Source organism: Chelmon rostratus, chromosome 10, assembly GCF_017976325.1.
Source record: "Chelmon rostratus isolate fCheRos1 chromosome 10, fCheRos1.pri, whole genome shotgun sequence".
Lineage (NCBI taxonomy): Eukaryota > Metazoa > Chordata > Actinopteri > Chaetodontiformes > Chaetodontidae > Chelmon > Chelmon rostratus.
The window spans coordinates 11,011,487-11,034,763 of NC_055667.1; the positions used below are offsets into that span (position 1 = coordinate 11,011,487).

At 42.6% G+C, this 23,277-nt stretch overlaps 2 protein-coding genes across 2 annotated transcripts in view; both read right to left on the minus strand.

Annotated features, from left to right (window-relative positions):
• Positions 1 to 228: 228 nt before the first annotated feature.
• On the minus strand, positions 229 to 9,785 carry exosc10 (exosome component 10). The gene is made up of 25 exons (XM_041945834.1): positions 9,630 to 9,785; positions 8,691 to 8,827; positions 8,121 to 8,244; positions 7,927 to 8,031; positions 7,568 to 7,727; positions 7,363 to 7,471; positions 7,200 to 7,275; positions 7,008 to 7,118; positions 6,614 to 6,757; positions 5,487 to 5,677; positions 5,132 to 5,288; positions 4,795 to 4,943; positions 4,570 to 4,620; positions 4,321 to 4,432; positions 4,135 to 4,182; positions 3,947 to 4,022; positions 3,756 to 3,865; positions 3,574 to 3,666; positions 3,430 to 3,498; positions 3,229 to 3,334; positions 3,078 to 3,151; positions 885 to 1,065; positions 703 to 767; positions 556 to 632; positions 229 to 463 (listed from the first exon to the last, which is right to left on the minus strand). Exons 1-25 carry the CDS (start codon positions 9,750 to 9,752, stop codon positions 433 to 435), a joined length of 2,679 nt encoding a protein of 892 aa, XP_041801768.1. The 5' UTR covers positions 9,753 to 9,785; the 3' UTR covers positions 229 to 432.
• Positions 9,786 to 15,229: 5,444 nt separating this feature from the next.
• Positions 15,230 to 23,277, minus strand: part of cntn3a.2 (contactin 3a, tandem duplicate 2) — a 29,100-nt gene continuing 21,052 nt past the window's right edge. The window contains exons 15-23 of the mRNA XM_041945450.1: positions 22,349 to 22,507; positions 20,702 to 20,851; positions 20,441 to 20,511; positions 19,556 to 19,790; positions 18,939 to 19,048; positions 17,402 to 17,588; positions 17,029 to 17,141; positions 16,737 to 16,905; positions 15,230 to 15,424 (exon numbers count right to left, since the gene is read on the minus strand). Coding sequence (XP_041801384.1) covers positions 15,327 to 15,424; positions 16,737 to 16,905; positions 17,029 to 17,141; positions 17,402 to 17,588; positions 18,939 to 19,048; positions 19,556 to 19,790; positions 20,441 to 20,511; positions 20,702 to 20,851; positions 22,349 to 22,507 — 1,292 coding nt within the window. The 3' untranslated portion in view covers positions 15,230 to 15,326. The remainder of the gene's footprint in view (positions 15,425 to 16,736; positions 16,906 to 17,028; positions 17,142 to 17,401; positions 17,589 to 18,938; positions 19,049 to 19,555; positions 19,791 to 20,440; positions 20,512 to 20,701; positions 20,852 to 22,348; positions 22,508 to 23,277) is intronic.

Consider the following 23,277-nt stretch of genomic DNA (forward strand, 5'->3'; position numbering starts at 1 on the left):
TTCAGTGATGAGGTAAGTGAGCTAAGTAGAGTAGTATCATGGACCTTGTCTTGGTAGCACTCCACATCTATTATCTTTACTTTAGAGTTGTCATATGATCTTAATCAGTGCTGATAATTGTGAAGAAAGGTTTGAGTACAATACTGAATAATGCTGCGCCAGCAAAAAAACTTGGTTTTTATTTTGTTTGTTTGGTTTGATTAAAAAAATGTAGACAAGATCTTTTTCCTCTAAAATCATCTTTAATAAAGAGGTCTGTGCGTCCACATATTTACAAAGTAAACTGTTCCACAGATGGAAAAAATACACTTTGAAATTCATTAAATATTGAAATACTGAATTCCACTGGCAGCAAGAAAAATGGGGAACAAAGTTTCTGCAGGATGAAAAAAAAAGCTTTAAAATAAGACTGAAAATAGCATCAAAGAGATTTCATCTTTTGGGCCAGTTATGCCGGAATCCTCTGTGGAGAATAAAAAGACAGGATGGTTAAGACACTGGGATGTTTGCACAGGAAACAAAAACTCTTCTGTATTTTGTCCACTGCGTGTTTACCGATCAGATTTTCCGGCCAGGAACGACATACTGCGGCCTCCAGCTCCAGGATTGGATTTCTGTCCCTTGGAAATTTTCTGTTGGACAAAAGATTTGAATTCAACAAGTAGGAATAAAATAAATATTGTTTTTAAAACTAACAAATACCTTTTTCTTAAAATCATGGGCTTGCCGGTTTGGATCAAACTGAGTGTTGTCCTTGGATTTGGCACCTGCAAAAACAAAGGGGGTGTGCAGACTTTAATAAATTCTACAATGCGCAACAACTGTAACTGAATGTAAAGTAAGATTTGTCTGATGTGATGAAAAGAAAAACCTTACAAGCATACCAGCAAAGACTTTGAGGTCTGACTGACTATAGTCGAAGGGCTTGAAGCTGTCTTGGGGAGGTGGTTCTGTCTTCTGGGGCTTCTCTGCAGATTTCATCAGCTTCTTACTCGGTTTGGGAGTCGACTCTCCAACCTCACTGGCAATCCTCTCTCTTTTCTTTGCGCCGCCTTTTACAGATTCCTAATGAAATTGGTCAGCAACTTTATAATCTGTCCAATACTCAAAATAAACATTTTAATTCATGTATTCTTTACTGTGTATATTTTCGTGTAGTAGTGTGTGTGTGCAGTTTTGTTGCATAAGTAATCAAGCAGCGTTTTATGACGATTCTGATAACCATTAAAATGCATGAAAGAACATCAAGGGAATCTTCAATTTCATTCTGTATGTGCATCTGATTGAAAGAATTATACGGCAGTGACCTACTCAAGTCAACGTTATTTTGATTAATCTGTTCACCTGTAGGAATCAATGAAATCGTGCTGCAGAGGATGTGTAATCAGTCAAGATGATAAAAAAGTGACGTATTAACTAGTTAAAACACGGCAGCTGCCATGTGGCTTAAGATAAAGAAGAAACACCACAACATTACATAATTGTATATAATGATACAGGAACTTAAACTGTGCTAGTTTGACACGACTTGCTATATTTTGAAAAGTCTGTGCCTGTTGAAGTTAAATGTTAAGCTCTACAGTTGTTGTAGTTATCCAGCCAGCAGGTTAGTGGTTGAAGCTGCAGTTTCACGACAATATGCCATTTAGATTTGTCCACGTTTAGACAAAAACTCCTGTACAAATGTCTCATCTCAACAACTTGCAGTGATTCTGCTTCCCTCAGTTTGCATAAGATCACGTAGTTTGTTATTTAATCCAGTTTAGGCCGGTAAGTGAAAATAGCTTCACATTATATAACCACAATCACAGCATGAGGTGTGAATGACGGCAGCGTCACCTCACAGAGGTTTCACCTTTGTGATTTCTTTGGAATTACAAACCTGCCATTTGAGGGCTTAAAGTGAAAACACGTTATCCTCAAAGAGCTTAACATCCTTATTTGGGAGTTTGAATGGAGGATTTTTATAAGCTGTTCCAATTCAAATTAATTTGCTAAAGATATGTTTATGGTTGCACATCAAATGTCTTGACAAATCGTGTTTCCTTGCGATATTATCTCCATGTGATCATTTCTGATTTGCTGAATCACTTTTTGATGATTAACCGTCACTGACCAGTGAGCGTACAGTATACACTCTTGATGGTATCAATCATATCAGTGCAATAGAAGCACAAAGCTTTCTTTCAAACTGAAAACAGACAGAAAACTTCACTGCCAAAGTGCCGGCTGAAACTGACAGTCAGCCGACAGAGCCAATATTTGCCTGCAGTTGGCAGGTTGACGAGTGTTACTTTCAAGTGCTGCTGCCAACACTTCTGACTCTAATGCATGCCACCAGACGGTGCCGACGGCAGGGAGCGCCTTAAAACCAACTTTTCACTTAAGCCATCACCACACAGTGGATTACTGTGGTGCACGCCATTACTGTGTGCACCAGCAATGCATGGCTGACAGCTCGCACAGCGGAGAGCAGAGACGGGGAAGCAGGGACAGAAGAGAGGGGGACCGTTCTTTCTGTAGTACAGGGACTACTGTCTCACTGAGCATTTTAAACAGAGAGGAAACACCATATGGTGGCAAGAGCACGTAATAGTAACCAAGCGGGAAGTTGCCGAGCAGTACTCCAGAGAGATGGAGCTAACAGCAAGTGGGCTTTTGGGTAGACGGTGGCTGTTGTTCCTCAGGAGGAAAGGAAAAGCGTTTGATGAGTGGAGGACGTGTCTCTAATGCTCCACTCCCACGCAGTGTGTTCTTCTTCCCCGGGCACATCATGTGACAGATATAAATATTAAAAGGCCACTAACGTACCGGTGGTTCACTCGCTTGTGAGTCACTGCGTTTATGCTCAGAAATGCCAGCAATGTCTCGAGAAAATGGGGGCCACTGCGGAGGGTTAAACTGGCTATTAAAGCACTATCTCTAATATGCTGTGCCAGGCTCTTGGGTGAATATAACTCATGTTGTTCGTGGATTTATACTTTCCCAACAGGGACGTCAACAGTGAAGTTGACAGAGTGCAAAGCCGATCTGAAGCGGCACGGAGAAACGGAGGGACAAGAGTGCAAATGACTCACCGCTGCTTGCTGGCGAACAGTGGCAACGTTCTGGAGAGACTCCTGGTAGCTCTGTTTAGCCTTGTTTCTTTCCTCTGTGGAAATCATTCAAATACCATGAGGAACAGTACTTCTAAAAAGTGTCAATTTAGAGCAAGTTAGTTCCCATTACCTGACGCTTTCTTTGCGTGTTCCTTTGCTTCTTGCTTCACTTTCCTCTTGGCCTCCATCTCCTTCTGCTGCTGCTCAATACTCTGCAGTTTCCATCGTTTACTGATCTGTAAGCGTCAGATGGTACAGCCACGAACATTCGAACATGTAGTTAACACAAATAACTCTGAGGATGCATGACTGGATGGAGCTCTTTGATTACCTCGAATATTTTTGAAGACGGGTCAAACTTGGCATTCTTGCTGATGTGCACATCACTGGAGGGTAAATACTGAAACGAAGAAGAGGACAACTGAATACTGAAAATGCAAATAATACTGAAGGTTAATCCCTGGTCATCTCTTACCATTCTGAAGGGGTTTTCAAAGGACTCAAGGATGCGTCTGGCTTTCATTTGAGCCACAGGGAGGGACTCTTGGTTATTCGTAGTTTTCACCTCCTTCAAAAGGAAGCAGAAGTCTCACATGAGGCCTCACCGTTACATACAAATCGACTGGCTGAATAGAGTCAACTAAAAAGGATCGCTACCTCAAACAGCGTGATCGTAGCTGCTGCCATGAGATCACTTGTTTTCTCTACATCAGCATCCATTTCGTGCTCATCGTCTGAGAAGAGCATCCCTTGTTTCACAGGTAGTTCTGTAACCAAATACATGTGTTTAAGGCACTAATGGCGTGTTTAGGGATGATGCACAACGAGTGTACGAGTGTCAAGCTTACCATCAGATGAAACGGGGTGGAGGTCACTCTCAGAGACCCTGGATGTATCATGAGGACCAAACAAAGTGACCTCTGGCTGGAAAATTACACAAGATCACATTCATTTTACCCCAGTTGTGATTTCTTCAACGGCTACTGAATGCAAAAACTAAAATTAATCCATCTGGTTTCATCGGTTTTTGACCAACCTTTTTTATGGGTGTGAGTCCCTTCTTCTTTTGAGCTGCAATCTCAGCCTGCGTGAAGAGTAGAAAACATTACCATGTTTGACTGACTTAAGTGCCTTCATTGACAAGTGACATGTCAACACAAACACTGAAATTCCATTGACAAAAATCATTACATCCCCCCAGCTGCCAGCCATCTTTTCTCACCTTAAGGAGAGGCATCTCTCTGGCTTGCTGCACGAGCAAATGGAGCTCATTGACCTGCTGCCTCACCAGTGGGGGTATAGGGTTACAGCAGGCAATGATGCCTTGAGGCTCTCTGGGAAGAAAAACAGAAAAAAAAAAAAAACAGCTGGAAGTTATGAATAAAAACACTAAATTCCAACTGCACTGAAGTGAGAACAACTACCACTACAACACAAATGAAAACTAAGGTGGGAAATTTAATCCACTTACTTGGGCAGCTCCTCTGATATCTTGATCATCATATGAGTAGGCAGGATGTATCTGAACACACAAACAACACTATATTAAAACAAGTTAAGGCAGATGTTGAAAGACTATGAATGATTCTAAAACCTGAAAACATGTGGGTTGCAAAATCTGGCCGGGTGCAAACTATAAATAAGAGCTCCAGCAGATTTCCAGAACAGCGAGTCCATCCATTTCCAAACAGCCTACCCGGTGCTTTCATCTTCCTGCCTGGCCAGCTTGTCCCTCCAGGCAAACAGCAGTCTGAAGGCAGTGAGCTGCTGGGTGTTAAAAGACCTTTTCTGCTTCCTCTGCAGCTCCAGATATGACTCCTCTGTGAATATAGGCTTCACATATTTCTGTATGGGGGGGGCACACGGTGAATCGTGACAAATGCGGGAGATTGTGGTGTGGAAATGTAAAAATGTGAAAGCAATAAAAGAAACCATGAAATTACTGGATAGAGGATAGTGGAATAGGCGTATAGAGGTTGATTGTGAAGTGTCAATTTAATCTTCATGATGTATGAAGTAAGATTTGTGCTCACCTTCAGGGAAATGTCTTTGCTCTTGTTCCAGACACACTGCAGAAGGCCAGGCTGCCCGTGGTTAAAGTCCAGCAGCTGCGCCCTCACACAGTCGTAGATGTAAAGGAGGTAGTGGGTGTCTGTCCGGGCGTACTGCACCATCTCATCTGGCAAGGGGCTAGAGGGCCAAAGCTATGTCACACTTCTTTATTTCAACTGCCAAAGTCAATAATAATTCCAAGTATTCCAAGAGTAATGTTAAAACCAGTCAGAAACACATGATGGATTTTCTTATTAAAAGATTAAAAAGAGCTCTACCCCACAGTTAAACCTGAACAATAATAAACATCAAGCAGCCCATCAGTCATCTCCGTACCGAATCCTCCAGTCAGCCAGCTGGTAGCGCTTGTCTGAGCTCACATTGCAGAAGTGCGTGAGCAGGTGGTCAAGGGAATGTCTGGCCAGGTTCAGAGCTCGGCTGGCCTGATGCGTGTCAAAAAGTCTGACGACATACAAGCCGAAGTCCCTCTGGAGCCACTCGATGTCAGAGTCGGCGCCGTGAAATACCTGAGGGCAGGAGAGAAAGGACATTCGGCTGAAACCTCTCTGGTGAGGGTACCTAAATTAAAAATGATAAATTGACTTGCTTAGATACAGACAATATTTGAACCAAAAATATTAAAGAACTGGGGACACACCATGGGACATTTTTCCATTTGGATTATTTTCACATACTCAGAAGTTCAAGCCCACGCAGCAAGATTTTTCACAGGTATCCTACAGCGCGTGAGTCATAGCGGCTCCCACACACCACAGGACCCGTGCCAACTTTATTAAACACGTTGTGGGGCTGTGAGGAACCTCAAAGTTTTCAAGATTATATCTTTGCAAACTTAATATCACTGAATTGGTGAAGACTTCTTCTCCAGGTTACTTTAGATGGTTCAGATGCAACCGCTTCATAAGGTATTCTGAGCCATATTCATCTTCATATGCTGAAACAGTACATCCCCTTGAGGCCATTTTAATTTGATTTGTGAATGCCATGACACGACAAAGTGGAACAAGTAGTCAGACATCCAGACACGCTTACTCAAAATATCCTCACTTTAGTTATTTAAACCCCAAAGACATTGTAGAACTACCTGTTTCACAAATACTACTGTATGTCCGCTTGGTCAAAGTTGAACAATGAGGTAGCCCTGCAAGATCTAATGATTTTCTACAACTGACAGCTGTAACTGTAACTTACATCTTCCTTTTCAAACCAGTGGCTTATTTAATATGCTATGTGCACACAGCAAAGTTGGCAAAAAAGGATGAGATGCAACTAGGATTGAACAATGATAAAAAAAAAAGAAGGGAAATTCCTGTTAAAAACAGGCACGGAGACAGGTGCCCATTTTGAGGACAAATCTCATTAAACATGCAGTCTCATCTTCTCGTTAGACAGTTCACAGAACAGGACACGGAAACAAATGAGCTGTATGGTGGTTCCATTACCTTGACAATAGCCGGGTCAGTGAATGCCTCGTTCAGGATGTACATCTCGCTGCGGAGCTCCAAGGTGTCGATGATGAAGTCCTCCTCTCTGGTGGAGACCTGCATCAGGGAGGTGAGGCCGAGGAAACTCCTGTAGGAATGGTGCTGCGAGGGAGAACAGAGTGTTTACAAAACGCCTGCTTACACACACAAGAACCTACAGGCTTTACAGCTTCAAATTAAGTGCAGAATTCAATCAATGCCTTCCTGACACATGATGTCGACATTATAAGCCTTACAAAGGCACCATTTGTTTCTTGGCTGTTGTATTGGATCACATTACATTGTATCGGCGTACTGTATAGTATATCATGCCCATCCCTTGTACATCCAAGAACTTTTTCTAATCCCATACCTCAAGGTCCACTGCAAATTCAGACAATTTGCACAGCTTCTCATTTAGAGCCACCAGATCCTCCAGTGTGTCAATGAAGGAACACTTGGTCTCAGCCACTGGTTTGTACATCTAAATAATCCACAAGTGACAGATTTAGTAGAAGCGAAAGCAACAATGAAAGGATCATATTATAAGATCACCATGACTTACCTGTGGCTCTGGCTTAGACAAAAGGCTTTCCGGTATCGTAAGATGATCTAGTTCATATTGGTATGGATGTGCAAACCTAAATGGTTTAGAATCACAAGTTTATTTGGACAGCGAGAAATTGGAAAAGACAAAATGTAAATATTACACAAGGGACATGTCTTACATGTCCTCAATGTGTTCCTGAGTTCTCTGCTGGTGAATGAAGTCAGCCAGGGCAGCTGGGACATCAAGATCCTCAGGTCTCTGTTTGCGGATTTGTTTGTTGGTGAAATCTACGATTGGAGGGCAAGAGAGGGAACATGTTACGAACATGAGAGAGCTGAGATTATACATCAAATGAGAGTTTGGGAGTGAAAAGTATGTCTTACAACAAGGAAGAGGCTTTATTGCATTGGGCTTGATGAAGATCTTGGGAATAAACGGTGTGTTGCTGTTGTCAACTTTTTCCTTGAATTTCAGCTGAGGCCTCGCAACATTCTTGGCGTGGAGCAGTCGGAACATCTCCGAACGACTGCCAGAGCCCGTACCCTGATCAATAAAAGGATTGTTTAACACAAGGTGTGATGCTCTCATGTGAGTATTTATGAAATGTTTAAAAAAACAAAACAGAAACAAAAACACATTCTAGTGCTTTAAGTGTTTGAATGCCAGGACTGGCTCATAACATTTCCGTTTGAACGCAGCCCAGAAAACTGGCATCTGCAGTATGAGAGGTTAATTAGCCAACCTTGCGATTCCAGCTGGAAACGACAATCTTGGGAGGCTGAAACCCTGCAGGCATGACAGGCTGCTGGCTCCTGTTCACCCCATCAGCTTCATCAAGAAGAATCCCCTGAAAATCAGATACAAGAGCTTGGTTAGTTTGCAAAGACTTTTTTTTTTTTTTGCTGAAGAAATTCAGACTAACGCCAAAGGTCATACCACTCTTTCAAGGATGACGTCGTTTGAGTCCACAACCAAGTCGAACCTCTCCTCCAGCCCCGTCAGCTTGTTCTGGTCTCTCATGTGAGATCTGCAGCCGTGGTGCTGCATTATTTGACTCATGCTAAGACAGGGACACAGTGAAAACAATCAGCTTATTGAGAAAAAGCAAGTGGAAGGTCACTCAGCAAACCCACTCTTCTGTTTGCATGCGTAAGGCTCAGTCGGACTTACTTTCACACTCTGCATCAAAACAGGATGTGATGTCATGGGTGTGACAAAGGTAATCAGGAAGTACTGAGTGGAGCAATCATACACAGGCTTTGCATCGTCTGGTGGTGTACTATTAAACACACTGGTGTGATATGACACCACTTTCCAAAGGCAACACACATCAAGACAACTCTGTTTCTCTTTACCAAGTGCAATTCACTTGTCAACAAAGGTGAACGCTAAGCTACAAATGTGCAGGAGGTCCAAAGCAAAATGTGTCTGTTTCATGGGTATGAAGGTGAGTGAGGACTGACTGAGCTAAGACTCAAAAGAGGCAACAAACGTTTCTATACTTACCAGTGCAAGAGCTTATCGCCTTGACTTTCACAGAACTCCTGGAAGCCCGGGAAGCTCCGATAGAAGTCATATTCATCTCCAGTTTGAGGCAATGCGGCGGATGCTTTTGTGGCAGATAATACAGCCCCCAATCCATACTGCAGAGGAGAGACAGGCTGAGCTGTTAGTAAACACGTCTCTGTTTTCAGTGTAATCAAATGTAGTACAATTGAACATTTGGAGCAGGAACACATTGAATAAATGATGGTTACTTTGCTTTTTAACTTAACGTCTACTGTATTATTGGGATTTTCAGCATATGAAGATTATTTCTATACAATGAAGCATGGCAGTAACATAGTTTAACTTGTATGAATGTAGTGACTGGAAATGCATAAGTAACATTTTTGATAGTGACATGTTGTGGCTATTTATCTGTTAAAAATAACAACTAACAAGCTAGGTAGCATTTGAAAGCCTCTCTTGCTTTGATATTTGCTTTCTTTTCTCCATTTAATAGCCCTCACCTTAGCTAACGTTGGCTAACGTTACGTTAATAGCGTCAAAGTTTGGGATAGTTGGTCCTAAGTGAGTAATTTTAAAACCATTCCTTTAACATGAAAGCATTAGTCTACACAATAGATATAAATATAAATATAAATTAGTCGACAATGCAAATTTACTGTCAGATCTCCATGAAATGCACAAGAAAACATTTAGTACGAGACAGGCATATTTTAGCCTAACGTAATTAGCTCTGCTCTCGTAATATCAATCATTACCTGATCATTTAACTTGATATCAAATCAGATGTTTTATAAACATACCGTTAGCCGTGTGTTTTGTGTCACTGCCTAACTAACTTCTAATGCGACTGCAGCTTGTAGCCAACAGGCACATCCACGTTGCTCATCTGACTGCTAGCCTGAACTTAAACACCAGCTTCGTTAGTTCACTTACTTTAACAAAGGCATCCACGTCTTTAAAACCGGGACACAACTCGTCTTTTTCCTCGTCGTTGGTGTCTGACGTGGTATCTCGAAGGCCTGTGTTTGTAGAAATATTACTCTTTGAAGAAGCCATGATCAAACACTGTGTACATGTGAGCTACAGTGAGCAGCCTCTTCCTCAATGTTTTCTCCTAAGCTGCTCGGAAAGCTGCGGCAGACACAGCGCCACCTCACGGCGGGGAGTGGAAGGGCCGCAGAAGCACGGGCTATATTATTGTACAATTTGTTGAGAGCTTATTCGAAATATTGCAACATGACCATATATGACATGTTTGAATATATACCTGAACGTATTCCTGAAATCTGTAATTTTTATTTTACACATCTGCAACATTTGAGGTTTTCTTTGTTCTAATGTTTAACACTACCACTCAGACTAAGTCAAGACTGGTCATGAATCTTGCCATTTTCCCACTGCATTGCAAGGCTCTGGTCTGGTGAATGTATCCATTCAATGCAGTGACACTGCAGGCACAGCCCTATCTCCAGTCTTGGCTCACACATGGCGTGCTGCACCAGGACGCTGCTGCCATGAGGGGGCAATATTGACATTTGCAATCTGCAGCTACAGCATCCGCACTGTGTTGCGGGGATGTAGGGAGAAGTGATGTACACCAATCACGTCTTAGAGCCATCTGAAATCAAGGCATTTTGCAGGTTTCAGCAATAGAGGTGATGCTAAGTGTATAAAAATCATACATAAATCCCCTGCCTGTAATGTCGGTGTAGAAAGAAGTAACAGTAGCCTTGTGTTGTGATTAGTGGTCAATAGCATGTGAAGAGCCATTGGTGAAGTATTGACACACCAGCTCATTATGGATGATCTGTGGTGTGTAGGGAGAAACCTCTCTTTTCTTCACTTCCCATTCCTATTGATCTCTTCACAGGGTCCTCTCCCTCTTATTATCTTAAAAGCATCTCTGCAACACTGGCTCAATCAATATTTCACAGTAGCTTTCCATGTCATTCCGTTGTTTTAGTGGAAGGTATCTGGACTTCAGCAGATACATATAATCCAAATGCATCAGTAGTCTTTGCAAAATCTACAGTGCAAAGGCAACTGCTTGATACATGTTAGTTTTAGACTGTGTATTCTGTCGGATATTGCATGCAATGTTCACACTCAAAACATCACATTCTCTGTGATGATAGTACTTATTATATAATAAAACTAAATGCATATGCAGAAAAAAATGCTGCGAATGTGTTCTTTATCCACTGAATAGGACATTACTGTTGCCATTTACTGTCATTTATATGCTTTTTCACAATATTATGCATTTTATAGCTTTGATGGCACCCCAAAGCACCACTCAAATTCCTCCTGCAGTAAAAGACACTAAAACTGCTGATGCTGAAAATGACACCGCGCCACACACGTAATTCAAACAAAGAAAAAAAATCCAAGAGAAAATCCTCAGTGAATTGTTTTTATTAACTCCCTCATTTAGAAAACACAAATGCACCAAACGATATCATACATGCACAGCTTCAGCATATCAAGATCAGCTGATGACTTTTCAATGTGAAAACGTTACTGCCACGATCTCACGGAGATCACCTGGACATCAAAATACTGAGGAGTCGCAACAGAAAGGCCAAGCGTTGTCACCCAGAGCTCGAATCGCAGTTCTTCATCAATCTCTGTGGAATTGCAAATTTTTGGGTAACTCATTTATTCATTTTCTGATTAATTCTGCCTCTTCTGATCTCGAAAAGCAGCATGAAAATTGTAAAGTTGTATTGGTATAAAAAGACAAAAAGTACGAGTAGATAGTACTGCTTGTATTATCTACTGTGCACTGGCCGACTACCCTGTAACAGGTAGTGTTTGTGTCATTGCACCAAAAGGCTGTGTGTGATAGCAGCTGCTAAGAAATGTTACTCTCTGCTCATGTATTTTTCAGATTCTGGGTTTGACTGAGAATTACAATTGGAAGTAGGACACCACAGTTTGGTCTCCCAGCTGGGGGCATTGCTTCAAATCACAACAAAATACATACAGTATGTACAGCATACTGTACGGAGGCGAGAGAGGTCTCATCGCACTGGCTTTCGAAATTTGCCAACCCTGGCTCTACAATGTTATTTTAAAGCAACACTTGACCTTTGTGCAGAATTTTTCGAAGAACGAAAAAAAAAAAAAAATCAGGAACCATATCAAACATTAAAACAAGAGAAAATCAAAGTCAAAATCAAAACATCTCCACAGTACTGATACGTTACAAAACAAAGAGGTTGGCAATGCTTCTATGTAGCCAAGACACAAGTTCATAAACTGCAATGTTGTCTTTTTTTCAGCTCAGTAAAATCGATAAATCAGCCAGAAAGATGCATTTCCTGTGTAAACATTTGTTATCTTAACAATGAACATTCTGTGATGAAAGAATGTATACAGATTAACCACACGTAAAGCCACAAAAACAATGTAACAGGATTCAAAGACTGCTTTCTGGAAGTTACTAACACTCATTGGGGAGGAAAACCTTTTGCCTTCACATTTAATACAAACTGTATCCTGCAAGGTGCGCCTAACCTGGCCTTGGATTCTGGAGCTCCTTTGCACTGACAATCCATGCTAATGTGCTAGAAAACCAGAGATTTCAAATCAAACTCAGCTTTTTTCTGCCTCCCATATTGACCTTGTATAACTGTTTTTGAATGTCCGCAGTGTTTCTGATGCCTGAAGCCCTGAACCATGGTAAAGTACAAGAAATGAGTTTAAACTATTTTCTTTTCCCAAATAGCAGAATGTTCCTCTTGAAAACAGTTGTCCATGACACCGTAAGGTAAGGCATTAACCACACACATACACACACACACGCGCACATGCACACACACACACACACCCTTGAATCTTCCTGGTGTCATCTTGATGGGATTGTCCTGATTTAGTCCTCCCTAAATCCTGATATATTAGTCTTGCGTGGGTGTCATTAGTACCATTACTCCTATGCCCTTTCCCATAGAATCCCCTCAGGCCTGCTCTAATTTACTAAGATATTTTAATGTCTGCTAAATCACGGCACATATCAGGCTCTCCATTCGTCAAGTCAGACTGTTAAATAGGCCCTTGTGTCGGGTGCTGACAGATGTGTGATCTATCTGCTCCTGCCACTGCAGGGCTATTGAAAGGTAGGATGAAGCAGGTCTGAATACCTGAGCAGTGGGGTTTGGCTGAAAGACATAAATAAACAATGACAACACATACTACACAAAAAAGCCAATACAACTGACAAGAAAGGACAGATTCACAAAGTATTAAATCACAGCTGACCATACATTTTGCCAAATAATGTCTAAGCTGGTGGCTAGATTTCAATTATCAGACTGGCACAATTGGCAGCACTTTAAGCCTCTCATCTCCACGGCGATGGCTGATGATGCGCGTTGACTGGCACAACGACTCTGTGTTGCCCAGATGGATGAAGACTAGGGCTGCAAACAATGATTACTTCCTTTTAGTCAGAGAAATGTACAATCTCCCCCGAGCCCAAGGTGCTTTAATCAACACTATAAAAACTCATGGCCACTAAGATTTCTGGATTCTGATTGGTAGCAGGGGACCCTTCGCGTCTGCTCGCCAGACAGTGTAACTAAACAGTTTGACAAAGGTGTTTTATAAGTGAATGCGCCACTGTTACACTGATTTGACAAAATCATCTTAACTCAAGGTAAATTTTACATTTTCAGACCATCATCTCAGCTCTCAGTTTTCATCAGCAGATGCAGTTCACTCAGCTGTGTGACCGAAGTGAGGAACATCTGAGCAAACTCCATCTGCTGATATAGATTATGTCTGTATGTAAGTGGACATTGAGCTGAGATCATTTTGTTCCAGAGGCCAAGAATGAACTTTCACACTCAAAAAGCATCTCGCAGCTTTTCTCTGTTCTTGAAGTTTGACCACTGGAGTGCAATCAGTGAAACTACTCTTTACAGGAACGGTTCAGCATTTTGGGAATCACACTTGTTTGCTTTCTTGCTGAGAACGAGACGAGAAAGTGGGAAATGGTACACATCATCAGACGCTGGTTAACCACCTCCACCCCTCCACCCGTGCAGTGGTCAGAAAGGTGTGTGCGGCTGTTTGACTAACTGACATGCACCTCTGATGCAGTACACCAGCTCCTTAGAGATTCAACAAGCAACAACTTGTTAATCAGTGAGCTTCACATATGCTGGAAGGTGCATTTGTGAACTTTCGACAGAGCCGGGCTAGCTGTTCCCCCTGCTTCCAGCCTTTATGCTAAGCTAAGCTAATGGACTCCTGCCTCTAGGCACACAATCAACACACAGACATGAGAGTGGCATCAATATTCACATCTAACTCTGTAAGAAAGTGAATAAGCTTTCTTCCCAAAATGTGCAACTATACCTTTGCACATGATTGTACAGTTTGTGGGGGTTTTAACTCTCCTGCAGGTCTGCATAGGAAGACCTCATTCTAAGGAGGGTCTGTAACCAGGGTAATCTCTTAGCCCAGCCCAGAACCCCTTCCTACTGTCCTGTTCCTACCAGTTATTACTATAAAAAACAGCAGAATTGGGATAAAACATGTTATATAAGTAACTGAATGGCTTTTGGCATGTGGCCACGGTATAAAGTGGGATAATATTCTCCGAGCTGGAGTCCGTGGAGGCAAATGGATTGCAATCGAACGTACATCTTGTTGCGTATGTTTGGCATTTTTTCCTTGATAGATGACTTAAATGATATGCTGTTAATTGCTTTCTGTCGATTTCTGACTGATTGTTTCAGCATTAGCGTTGAAGGAAATACACTGGCAGTTCTACACCTCTCCCACCACTGCTGTGTACAGGCAGATGTAAAGTTGGTGAATGCAGAGAAAAGTCCAACGCATCAATCAGCGGGCCGTCACAATAACCGGTCCGAGGCATTAAAACCTGTAGGAGCCCTCATGGTACATTCAGCTCTCCACAATCAAATGATAAAAGGTAATTGGCTAACACTGGAACTGTTTTATGAGTTTCATCTGGGACACAACCAACTTTTAATGGAGCACGTAAGGATGAAGGGGGCTGCAGTATGTGCTGAAACGCTGAGTCTCACTGACTAGTGTCTATAAGTGATGGCGTTACAAGAATCTCCAAAGGCACGGCCACGGGTGAATGAACATGTTCCGACTCGCCAATTCAGATGTAGAGAGGAAAAGTGAAAATATTCCAAAATACAAAATACAACTTCTCATCACGGCCCTCCGCAAGGTATACCGAGACCTTCAGTAAGAAGAAAATGTGAGGAATTCAATGTTGAGGAAAGCATGTAGCTATCTTAGCAATAACAACAAGAAGGCTGAAACTACTTTGGCACATGAATGGAAGTAAGGCATCTGTATCATTCGAAAAAAGAGTTGAAATGGAGCATTGTTCCCAAGCCGGCAGAAATGTCAAAACAGACCCACTTTAAAAAAGAAAAAGAAAGAGAAAAGAAAAGCACAAGCCTTTACTGTTAATGAAGTGTCTGACAGCACGCTCCGCTCTCGTGCTGCCTCATACTCGCAAACTAACACTGAAAAGTCGTATGTGTTCACCTCCAAAAATGTGAAAAACTCAGCAATTTTCACGAATTTAAGAAAAAAGAACCAATAAGAAGTTTGAAAAACAGAGCAGAGTTTGTCATTGTGTCACGAAGTTGACCTGAATGTTGATATTGCGATGGCGAGGAGCAGGGAGAGGGGGAAGATGTCCAAACTCCTGGCTCTCGAGCCGCGGACACTCATACCTGGAACACAAAAACAAAACCCAACGATGAACTGATGTTAAAGCTGAAACACTAACGTCTTATCTTTAGTTTTTTCAGCAGATCAAATGGACGTTCGAAACAGAAAATTTGCCTTTCTGCCAGAAAGCGTCCAGGAAGTCAGGTGAGGTAGTTGAAAAAGCGACAAATCCTGCGTAGGGAGGAGGTCGGCGTGGATGGATGGGTCACACACAGACCTGCTGGTGCCATCAATCTTTTCCCAAACCTAACCAAGCAGTTTCGGAGCCCAAACCTAACCAAACTGTGACCGTTTCACCGCGTGTTAGAAAGGCTTTCTGGCAGACGTCCCTGAAGGGAAACTTCTCCCATCAGCATGTTTCACAGGGGTACTTAAAATGTGCTAAAAACTAATTTATGACCTAGCTTATGACTGCAATTGTAAAATATGTATTAAGGTTGTAAAGGGACCATGAGCCTGATGCAGTTTGCTCTCATCACTAGTTTCTCATGCATGATTTAAGTGACTCAATTAACTCATATGGATCACTGAGTATTTTCCCGTAATGACATAATATCCATATGAAACAGTTTCCTTGGCAAAACATATATTATTGATGCGCACCTGAACCACATTTGCACATCCGATGTGTCAGAGCTACTAGTTAAACACAGCGCTCTGTTTGACCTGCTAATGTGTTTTGCCCACATCTTTTTCTTTGTGGTATCCAAAGAACATCTGGGGGGAAAAAAAGCCAATTTTCAAATGAAATTTAAAAGAAAAGCCAAAGTGGAATTCTATCTCTCTCCACCGCTGTTTTCAGGGATTCAACACAGAATATCAACAATGCAAATTAGCATTTAGAGCAGAAAGAGGAGCCCCCTGGAGTCCCACAGGACAGTAATAGCGTCTAGTAAAAGAGGAAGTCAACCTCTGCGACAGAGATGGATTGCACTGCATATTTCAGCAAAACATAAGCCTGGAAGAGCCGAACGGGGGAGGCTGGTGACGCATGTAATGGTGAGTCAACGGAGGACAAAATGTCTGTGTCAGGTTTAAGAATTGCTAAGTGACTTCATTTAAGTGTGGGTAAACAGTAAAAGATATGAGTTGTGAGAGACTGAGCGAATTAATATGTAAAATAAGATCCCATTCTGTTGTGTTCCTCTTCAACATGGTGGCATCAGCATATCTCGGCTACGGCTACAGAGACAGCAAACCTTGAAATAACAGCAGCCATTGTGTCTTTTCCCCACCAGGGCCAGCCAAACTCGCATTATTCCCTGAACTTTCTATTTTTAACCACATAACCACGTCACCCCTGAGAGAGCTTACTCAGTTGGTGGATGCGTATGGGATCCGAGGCCGGGCCCAGCCCTCCTTCACTCAGCGTCTGAATTTGGATGATGTAGTCGTCCTCCTCCTCGGCGAGGGTCAGCTCCGCTGTTGAATTGGCTGTCGTGAGCGTGTTTACCTCTTTGTGTCTCTGTCTCCTGTATGACAGCTGAACGGGGGGGAGAAACAAGGCGGGTGACACATTGTAAACATGCATTCTTACAGGCCGACCGCCTGAGAGTGAGGTAAGGCCCTCTCGTGGAATAAACAGACCTGACAGCGTAACACTCACTTGGTAACCTGTAACTTCTGACTCTGAATCCATCGCCACCACAGGTTCCCAGTAAAGCGACAGCTGTGAGCCAATTAGGGTCCATTCGACATTCAGCGGCGGCTGGGCCGGTGCTGCACGATGTAAAAACAATTCATTGCCACGTGTCAGCACAGACACATGTTCCTGTCACATCATTATGCGAGAATTAAACACTCCTCTCATGAGACAACACTGCTTCCTATCATGAGATGAGAAGTAGAAACTGTTTCCTTTAACTTTCTCCTGCTTTGTGGCGACGCCTAAGAATGAACGTTTTACCTGTGAATTATAATCAGCGAGGACACAAAATGAAACACCTGAGCATGAGGGTGTCCTGTCTTCTGCAACTTACGTGGCTTTTTTGTGGTGACGTTGATTGCGGGGAGGAAGGGGCCGGTGCCCGCTGTGTTGAAAGCGCTGACCGTTAGGAAATACTGCGTGTTTCCTGCCAAGCCGCTCACTGTGACCGAGGTCTGGTTCCAAGGCACCCTAACCTTCCCCATGGTCTCTGGTTTAGTGTCATCCTCCCAGTAAACCACCTGTTTGACACAGAGAGCACGCCGTCTGGCATTTAAACCGCGAGACATGGCTTCGGATTGGAGACAACGTGCACGTCGGCAGCATGTTTTCTCTCACATACAGCACAACAAAGTCTCTGTAGTTGTTTTTGATGTCTTGAGAGGAAAGCGGTGTTGTTAAATGATCGCCGCTGGCTGAATCCTTTAAGGAAGATCACTTTTACCTTTCCGGCAGGATATTTGATCTGACATTACAAAGTCTTTGCTAATGGACTTTTACAGCTCCTAGAAATGTTTCACTATTCGGCTCAGGCACTACTAAAAGAGTGACAAAATAGGGAAGATATTAAGTATCCTGTCCCTTATTGATTAATCTATTGTGTTTTTTTTTTTGGAATTAATAAATGATTAATTCCCAAAGCAACCAGCAGGTATATAACTTACAATGATGTAGAAATAAGCATGCAGCATGCCCTATTTATTTTTCCAATGATGAAACTATGGCTAATTATAATATGCATTTAAATGAAAATATTACAGATCAACTACACCAATCCTAAAATAAGTGACTATTCTGTTATCACTCCTTCTATCCTTCAAACTGAGAATAAATGATCCGCCCACCCCGCCTCCACCCATCTTCTTTTCTATCATCATTATTCAGTGTGAGCTGATGTTGACATCGCTGGGGTAGCTGAGATACGAACTGTCACGAAGGTTTATTTTCCCTCCTGGGAATATTGAAACAACTTTGATTTTACTGAGCAAAAGAATCACAACAACACCTCGGCGTAAAGCTCTTTGATCACCCTGATTATCACCTGAGAATTATGCAGGTGAGGCAATCAGGCTGTCCCAGTTTTTTCAAGGTAAAATAGAATGAAATCTACTGTTTTGGGCTGAAAAAGTTTAATCTTCCTATTTTAATTAGTGAGCCTAATGACTTAAGACTGAAGATCGATTCCCGTGGCGCTTCTGTGTTCGACTGTGAAAACACTTAACTGTTAATCAGTTTTCAGCATCATCCCATGTTTCTGATGCGGTACGATGCCACTTCACTTATTCTGACACGAGGCGCGGTGTAGCATTGCAGCGCAGACTATCATGAAGCCCTGCATCATGATACCCCACACAGCAACTGACAGCAGCATGAAAAGGCTTCTCTTGAAAACGCTCTGACATGTTTTCCTGTCGTGCTGATACAAAGAAGTGTGTAATTTTGGCTGTAACAGTCGCCCAACTCAGACAGCCATTTCCATGGCGACGCAGAGTTTGGAAGTGATGGTTTTGAGGTACAACAGGGGCGATGACAAGCATTTGAATTGTGTTGTGTGTGTGATTTCTATTTCCATTTAAAAGGGTAAAATGTACCTCATAGCCCAGAACCCTTTCAGGGGTGAAGGAGAGAGCCTGCCAATTCACCTCAATCTCAGAGGCTGAGACACTTCTGGCCCAGACTCCCGCTGGCATCCCACTTGGCTCTGAAAACAGACAACAGGAGACCGAGCATTGCTGCCTTCTTCCAACAGCACGGAGACAAGCAGAACAAATCTCTTCGATTTTTACATTTATAACAGTGCGCCATTCTTGTTGATCCCCACTTGGATGAATCATCACACACAGGTGCTTGCTGGTAAATAGACCAACACTACACTACCGACTGACCCCCTCTCAGCATGCTGAGAGGCAGCATAGATCTAAATGCCAACCGGTTTTCACTTTGGCGCAGCTATTCAAAAGAGCAGTGATATTTGGAGGCAATCAGCCTACCCTTACATAAATGTGCTGCAATCTTTTTCCCCGAAGTTTTCTGCCCGTTTTTACTCGTAGGAAGATTTCCGCCGATTTATTTTCCTGCATGACTCTTCCTTTCATGCAGGAAAATAAATGCCACTTCATTGAAAACCACTTTCTTGATCCTTGCCCTTTTCACAAACAGAAGAATGTTTGTAGCTTTTCAGAAATCCCACTCACATTCCCTGCCTTACCTATCTCTGCAGAGTAGATGGTGACCACGGGGCTGAAGGGACCCTGCCCCTTGCTGTTGTAAGTGCCAACCTTGACATGAAACGGAGAGAAGGGCGCGATGCTGTCGTTGCGGTACACGTAGCGCGACGCGCCGGGGGCAGAGGTGGCCACGTGAGTCCAGCTAACTTCTCCGAAGGCGCGGAAAGCAATGATGTAACCGAAGCTTTCACCATTCTGTAGTTCTTCGGGGACAGGCTGAGAGTGAAACACAAAACTATAGTGATATTAAAACATATACAAACCACTCACGTTCACCCCGCCGCTGGGCTGACACCATCACCACCCACTCTCACGGTGCCAAAGGAAGAGCGCGACCCACAAATTGCTTTTGTGACCCACCTGACGAAACGAAATGAGCAGTAAAATGCCATTTAAAAAAAAATCTAAAGCTCATTACACAACGTCTGTGCAGCTTTTCAAATGAAAAGGTATTTCTGATTTTAATGAAATGAGAAAACTGAAATAATGAGATAGCTTTAGCCAACTAATGACTTCTTTAATATCTACATTATTTTTCAGCTATCCGATTGGTTTCCCTCTTTGCTCGATTTGACTAAGCAACAGTAACTGACCACAGATCAATGCCTCAAAAGTGACAATAACTATCACATTCAGTGCTCTGCTTGTGTACGCATCCCTGCTGCCCCACATGCAGACTCTGTAACTAAGAAATTACAGCGACTTCAGCACCAGACTTCAATTGACCCAAAATTTATGAAACCCACAAGCCAAACAGAGCAGGGTCTTTGATTTAGTGAGAAATATTAAGCACCTCACTCAAGGATAAAAAAGATTAATTGCAGCCACTTTGAATAACAGACTAGAACACAAGACTGATGACTTACCTCCCATGTGATGACCAGTTCAGATCTGCTTCCGCCTCCTCCACCCACGTCACCTGGCGCTGCATCAGGAACTACACAAGACAGACCTTGTTCACGCCTCCATATAAGAAACACTCAAGGCTTCAGAAAGTTGTAAAAAAAGAGATGGTAGGATGATCCTTAACCGCTTGTTTTTGCAAACCACAGCTTGAGGTTTTGATATTTTCTATCTGGTCGGGAGGAATGATTCAAGGGGAAAACAGTGAGTTGCATTCGCTGTACCTGCGTCCTCTGTCCTGGTCTTGACTGACACAGGGCTGGGTTCTCCTACCCCAACACTGTTTCTGGCCAAAACCCGGAACTCATACTCCACCCAGGCATTGAGGTCCACCACAGTGGCTGTCAGCGTGTTCCCATCGATTATCTCAGGGACTGGAGAAAACAGGAAACGTACAGCATTTACATAAGCTTCTAAAAAAAAGCAACAGAAGAAAAAACAAGGGAGCCAAATCTATATATAAAACTATAAAACCATTGAATAAAGAAAAAATCATTCAACACATTTGTCTTAAGCAAATGTTGTCCATAACTGATGAATGCCGGGGGAGCTATGGTTGTGAGTCTAGACTCTCAAACAGGTAAGGTAAGATAAGGCGGGGTTACCTGTTAGCACTGCTGTCTTCTTTAATGCTAACACTAGGTATGCCAAAGGAATTTTAAAACAAATCCTTATTAGTATTATTATCCTTTGAAATCCTAGGCAGTGACTTTAAACCTACATTAACAGATTTTCCGGCTACATGGGGGCAATTTAAAACAAGCTATGAACCCAACAATGACTGATACAGATATAATCTATCACCTTTTAAGTTCATATGGTGGAGCTGCCAGCAAACAGTTTCCTATTACACATCCAGATACAGAGCAACATTAGAAATTACATTTAGAGTTGTGTTGCTGACTGTCTGGTAATTCTAAGATGGATATTTTCTCTCCTTTGAGCTCCTTTTTTGGTCTCCACCAGCTCACAAAAAAGCTCTTTAGCAGCTAATTGCACCTCTATATGTCCACCAGCTGGTTGTGGTGAAAAAGGTCTTCAGGCAGAGAGCATTAAGTGGATTTTCTACGCTTTTTCGCTGAAAACACCTGACAAAATCAACGCTAACGGGAGCAGTAAGAGTCAACACTAACGGCAAAGCTGCGAGCTGGAAATCCAAAACAAACTGTGGCTCATTTACGATTCTTTTTTGTCTAAAAATAGCTGATAAAATAAATAGATTTCATTACATTGCATTGATTTGGCAGCTGCTTTTGTCCAAAGCAACTTGCAATATGTGCCTTCCACCTCCACAGGAACAACAGGAGCTAGATGCCATCCAAACGGACTTGACTCATCTTAAGGCAGCGGTTCTCAAACTCCCCCTCAGAAGCCAAAAAAAGTAAATGTCCCCTACTTAAAAATGCATTAAATCATTAATATATAGGAGACGAATAGGAGAAGCGACTAATAAAAAAGGATCCAAGTTAAATTTTAGTGAGATAAAGGTTGATAGCATGACAGCATCAGCAAACTCTTGGTTGCTTATTTTCCCTGAATAAATCATTTTCTCTCAAATTAGTTTAATGTTTAGGCCCCCAGTTTCAGAACCGCTGGTTTAAGCAGATGAAAAGGATTCTGGTTTGAGGGCCGAGGCAGGCGTAGAGGTCATTAAAGTGGTTCAAATGAGATCATGTAAAGGCAGAAACAATAACCTCTAGCTCTCTTGGGGGGGACCTTGAAACCCTCCCGTCTCCAGAGCCTTCATTCCCTAGCTGACCCTACACCCTGACCTCGCAGCTGTAAGAGAATTTCCCTGAGGGGAACCATGAATTACCTGAGTAGCATCACATGTGGCATGAGATGAAAATTCATCTTCGCGTGCTGCCTACCTGTGTTAACCCTCTGCCAGCCCACAGTGAAGGGAGTCCTGGTCTGGATGAGGTAATTGGTGATGGGGCTGCCGTTGTCTCTGCCGGCGCTCCAGGCCAGCTGGGCTGTACTGTCTGTCACCTCCTCCACCGTCACAGAGTCTGGAGGGCTGGGGGGACCTGGCTCAATCACGGGAACACACACTGTGAGGCACTGGCACATGCAGAGGCGCAGGCGAGACTACAGAATGTGGACGTAGCTGTATGTACTCTCACATACTGCAAGAAAAAACATGAACAGCTACACTATTGCTACAAGAGATTAGTTGAAAGCCTCTGTATCTTGAAATCAATGATAACAGGAGCAAAACATTTTTAAAAAGCTTTGAGTTTGAGGAGAACTTATGCCCTTCATAAGGAATTAAAAATGAATTCAAGATTTATCCTCCAATATGCACTGAACTTGTAATCCTCCCCTTTCACGGCCCTCCTGGTAATTGATCGATAAAACAGCAGACGTAAGTAGATGCAGGGAGTCGAATTAAAAGGTAAGAGATGAAAAAGGGCCTCATAGTCCTGAAGAACCAGAGTTTTATCATTTATTTTCATTATCCCACCAATTAAGTGGTGTGATGCTTTACTTTAGCCTCATCTACTGTTTCCTGTCCTAATGAATGTGTCGGCTCATCAGAAATAATAGACCACTGGAGAGCTGCGAGACAGACCGCAGAATAACAACGCCCCTAGCCCTGCTCACGCTGCTCGCCGGCTCTGTAGTGGCTTCTAATCTGAAGCCAAACATTCCAATTATTAAAGCATTAAATGGTTTTTTTAATAAACAATCAATGCTTTGGTTAAAAAAAAAACAGAGCTTTTGTGTTTACGGCTCATGCACTATGTATGTGCTACATGTTTAAATGCGTGTTTGCATAAATATTTAGCAGACTCTG

Coding starts and splice junctions, on each gene's coding strand:
- exosc10 (XM_041945834.1), bottom strand. CDS start 9,752: ATGGCTTCTTCAAAGAGTAATATTTCTACAAACACAGGCCTTCGAGAT. Junction 8,245..8,690: donor GGCGATAAGCTCTTGCACTG/GTAAGTATAGAA, acceptor TCCCTGTCTTAG/CATGAGTCAAATAATGCAGC. Junction 768..884: donor AGACCTCAAAGTCTTTGCTG/GTATGCTTGTAA, acceptor TTGTTTTTGCAG/GTGCCAAATCCAAGGACAAC.